The sequence below is a fragment of the Mizuhopecten yessoensis genome, unplaced genomic scaffold (assembly GCF_002113885.1).
Source record: "Mizuhopecten yessoensis strain PY_sf001 unplaced genomic scaffold, ASM211388v2 scaffold3271, whole genome shotgun sequence".
Classification (NCBI taxonomy): domain Eukaryota; kingdom Metazoa; phylum Mollusca; class Bivalvia; order Pectinida; family Pectinidae; genus Mizuhopecten; species Mizuhopecten yessoensis.
In genome coordinates this window covers 158018-162394 of record NW_018404961.1, presented here as the reverse complement: position 1 = coordinate 162394, position 4377 = coordinate 158018, and the positions used below count along the sequence as shown (strand labels likewise).

The following is a 4377-nucleotide window of genomic DNA, read 5'->3' as shown; positions in this document are numbered from 1 at the left end:
AAATCTCTAAAACGATAGTAAAAATGTAGGTTTTTGGTTAAAATGTTGATGCTTGTGTCATGCCCTTCATGTGCATGTAGTTTAAGCGAGCATTTGGCAATTAAATATTGATTTATTTTGTCATAAATATGAATTATGATTTAACTGTTTGTCTTTTATTGTGAATTTGTACGCATACATGCCAAGCTTTTATGCTAACATTGGTTATTATTCACCTAAAAAAGTGATGCTAAGGATGGTGCTTTATTGTCTTTGAAATTTTTGAAACTCATAATTCTTAATTGGTATAATACATCACTCCTGGTGATCATGTGTATATGAACCACAGGTGAACATACAGATTTATCTATCATGAAATGGACTCATACATTTGAAATAACTCGGAAAAGATGTTCATAAACACGGAATGGCGAGACGCCGTACTGTTGCTTTTTATTTGTTTCAAAATATTAATAAGTGACAAAATGAAATTTGAACACTATGAGGTAGACGATGCTTTGATGTTGAATTTACGCTATTGAAACCAATATCTTACTTCGATGTATCTGAGTTTTTTTTTTAACTTTTCATGGTTCGAATTATCATAGTTTTATTTACTAAGATAAAGAAGAGACTTGGCCGGGACCGGATAAATATTTCGAGATAAACGGGGTCTTCGATTTAAAAGAGTTCGAGGTAACGATGTTCGACTGTAAATATATTCATGGCGGTTGATATAACAACTGTATACGTATTAAGGAGCTATATGGTACACACACCATACGTGAGAAGGATGGTAAATCCGTTTTTGATAAATACTTTTCTATATTTCTGGATCCAATTACCTATAAAAAGCACACAAGATTAGCTGGTTTACTTTAACATGATTCAGACAGTAATTAGGTCAGTTATACAGCTTTTCTTCAAATGATATTTACTATAGTATTTGTCAGCAATGTGCGAATCCGCTGACTGGTCAGCAATCAAGAACCGCGGTTAGAATCCTGAGCGTAGTACATCTTTCAAGTATTTAAAGGATGCCACTTGCATCGTCAAGTTCAAGGAAGCATTGCAAAAATAGTATAATCAACACTTTTGTAATCGTAGCATCAGTACCTGTAGCGTTGACCTTAACGGACTTAAAGGGAAAAACAATATTGTTGAAATATGTTTTGATTTTAATCATGGACTTAAATGACTGCATGTATAGTCCACTACGTACATTTTATACATTATTACGGTGGTTTACTGAATTTTGCTTGAATGATAGAAGTGGCAAATCAAACTGGCGTGGACATGTTTTGTCGTTTTTTTCTTTTCTTTAAACAAATGAAACAGCAGTTTCCGACCCTGCCGTGAATTGTTGTTGTTGGTTGATTGTATTAAAAAAAAATCTTACGTAAACAGCATTTCTTTACCTCAAATAAACTATCACAACTTAGAAAAGTTATATTTTTTTCCAACGTTAATCATTGTTAAACACACACATTTGGAGCACATCGACATACATAATTTTACATATATACACTTATATTATTTGCATATTAATGAAATGTTTCAAGGTGGCAACACTGAAACTTTGAGCAAAACACGGAATACCTGACGTCACAAATGTTGCTGCGTGACGTTATTCAGGCGTGTTAAGAACAATGTTTATTTAGAGACATTTCAGTGAAAATTTCTTCTGTATTGGTAAACGTGGGCATTTTTATATTTTACACTCTATATTCGGACGAATTATTAACTGAAACCATTACTAATGTGACGATTTTGTCTTCACAAACATAAGCATGAGCTTGGACACAATTTAATTGTACAGAACCGCGATTCTTACATAGATCCCCCCTCCCTACGAGACGTATATATACTACACTTCTACACGCTGTATGTCTCTGCCCTACCCCTTCCCAGTATGGCGGGGGTAATCACTAGAACATTTCTTTCGATTTTGCTGTTGTTGTTTATCTGAGTTAAAGTGAAGTAGAATGTATGAAACAACCCCCCTCTGTTCACATCTATTTCTAATGTAGCGGCATTAATGACGTGACCTACTTCAAATGTAGGCATGCTGCCAAATTTGGCAAACAAGTGAAACTGGTGACTGCGCTTGCGTGGTGTTTGTTACTAAGATGAATCCTACCTTTAATACAAGAGAGTTCTGAAATCGTAACCTACGAAATCGTCGTAGGTTAAGTTTACGACGAAACTTACGAACGCTTTAGTAAAACAGACATTCGTAACTTAAGTTGTGCTTACGAAATTCTAAAGTTGGATGTATTTGCGTAACTTAAGTTGCTTAGTAAAACTCAGCCCCTCGGTTTCAGTAACATTACCAACAGTAATTTATTTACATATTTTGATGGCACTTATACTTGAAATACTTTCATTCTTAGATTACTCCGTTAATTATTTTCCAAATAACAACATCAAGTGTTAAAGCAAGGATTTAAATCATATTCTTTGGTTTAAACACGTAATCAGATATGACGGTGGTTTGGTAGATTGACTGAGTTAGCTATAAGTGTGATTTGACCGAATACAACGAACCGGTACTAAGGTTAAGTGGCCCCATTGACCGTTCGTGGGACCGGATAGGGCCGCGTTTGTTCCGAACGAATATACAGGCCTTATCGGTCGCTATGCATTTGTACAGCGTCTGGCTAGCGAGCGGTCAGCGTTCGGACACAGACTGGACACCGTTTGTCCTCCGTTCAGTTACAAAAATAAATAAAAAAACATCACCGTAATTATAACTATACATAACATCGGTGTGAATGATTTCTGTGGCACTCCGTGTACGCGTAAAATTGGTTCTAGACCCCCTAGAACCCTATACTCGATACCAGTCAAAAACGAGAGTTCGTTCGATTCTATGTTTATGAACATAGCTCGGGAGAGTGCCATTTTCAATCTTTCATAAAGTAGGTGTAAATGACCTCCCCTGTGCGAGGAATCTTTCAACAGTTGGGCACCTGGATCAATTTCAGTTTACCTTCCTACCCGCCCGAAAGTGAAAGTTAGGTAGAATTAAGATATTCGTGAAAAGGAATAACGAATATATGTCGCACTGATTGTCAAAATGTTGAGCTAAACATGTCAGGATTTCAATATTCTATACTTATATTCTAATATCAAAAGTGATCAGTTGCAATAACAGAAAACAATAATAAATTAGATAGATAAATGAAAATAAATAGCAAGCATACAATTCGTCCAATAACGAATGGGGCTCCAGCTGTTTTCTGAAAAATATGTTTGCAACGCAGTTGTTAAATTTAAAATAGAATACCAAATTATCTACATTTATAATAATGCGTGTTTTTTTAATTGCCAAATTAATCGCCGGGTTAAAGGTATAGTGTCTATTATTTCCTGTAATGTGTTACAGTCATCAGGGACTCGGCTTTATCTACACCTTTACACTTGGCCGCCTACCAGGGAGACCTCGATGAAGTAAAGGAGCTGGTCAGGTCGGGGGCGGATCTCGGGGTAACAGATAGTAGAGGATGGACACCTCTGATGCTAGCTGTGATGGAGGACAAAGAAGATACTGCGGCATTCCTCGCCAAGAAGATGACTGTCCAGGAGTTGAATGTGGTGGACATGTTCGGGTACAATGTGTTACATCTGGTGGTTTTACGTCCTTGTCCGTGGTCACAGATAATGCAGGTCATAGTTTTTACCTGTCCTAGCCTGTTACGGCAGAAGAATAGTTCCGGGCGCCGACCGATAGATACTGCAAGAGTTATGGGTCAAGGTGTTTACGACATTCTCGGTAAGTACGCTTAGCCGTATCTATGTTGATCCTCACTTATTCACATATCAATATATATTATTATGTATGCAGAAACACACTTATTAATATAGAACACTTAGTGGAGTTTATATGTGAACACACTTCTTAAAACATTCAGCTTTTTTATGATGGTCGCAGTTATATTCAATGAATATCTGTGCTAATATATACATGTATAATACCTGTCTGTGATAGTATATCCATGTGTAATACATGTTCATAGTAGTACATGTGTAATACCTGTCTGTGATAGTATATCCATGTGTAATACAGGTCTGTAGTAGTACATGTGTAATACCTGTCTGTAATAGTATATCCATGTGTAATACAGGTATGTAGTAGTACATGTGTAATACCTGTCTGTGATAATATATACATCTGTAATACCTGTCTGTGATAGTATATTCATGTGTAATACATGTCTGTAGTAGTACATGTGTAATACCTGTCTGTAGTAGTATGTATATGTGTAATACCTATCTGTGATGGTATATGCATGTGTAATACCTATCTGTGATAATGTATACATGTGTAGTACCTGTCTGTAGTAGTAATTACATGTGTAATACCTATCTGTGATAATATATACATGTGTAATACCT

At 36.1% G+C, this 4377-nt stretch overlaps 1 protein-coding gene across 1 annotated transcript in view; it reads left to right on the top strand.

The window, feature by feature from the left end:
- The first annotated feature begins 2910 nt into the window (after positions 1-2910).
- Positions 2911-4377, top strand: part of LOC110447279 — a 25181-nt gene continuing 23714 nt past the window's right edge. The window contains exons 1-2 of the mRNA XM_021492856.1: positions 2911-2995; positions 3368-3754. Of these exons, the coding sequence (XP_021348531.1) occupies positions 2911-2995; positions 3368-3754 (472 nt within the window). The remainder of the gene's footprint in view (positions 2996-3367; positions 3755-4377) is intronic.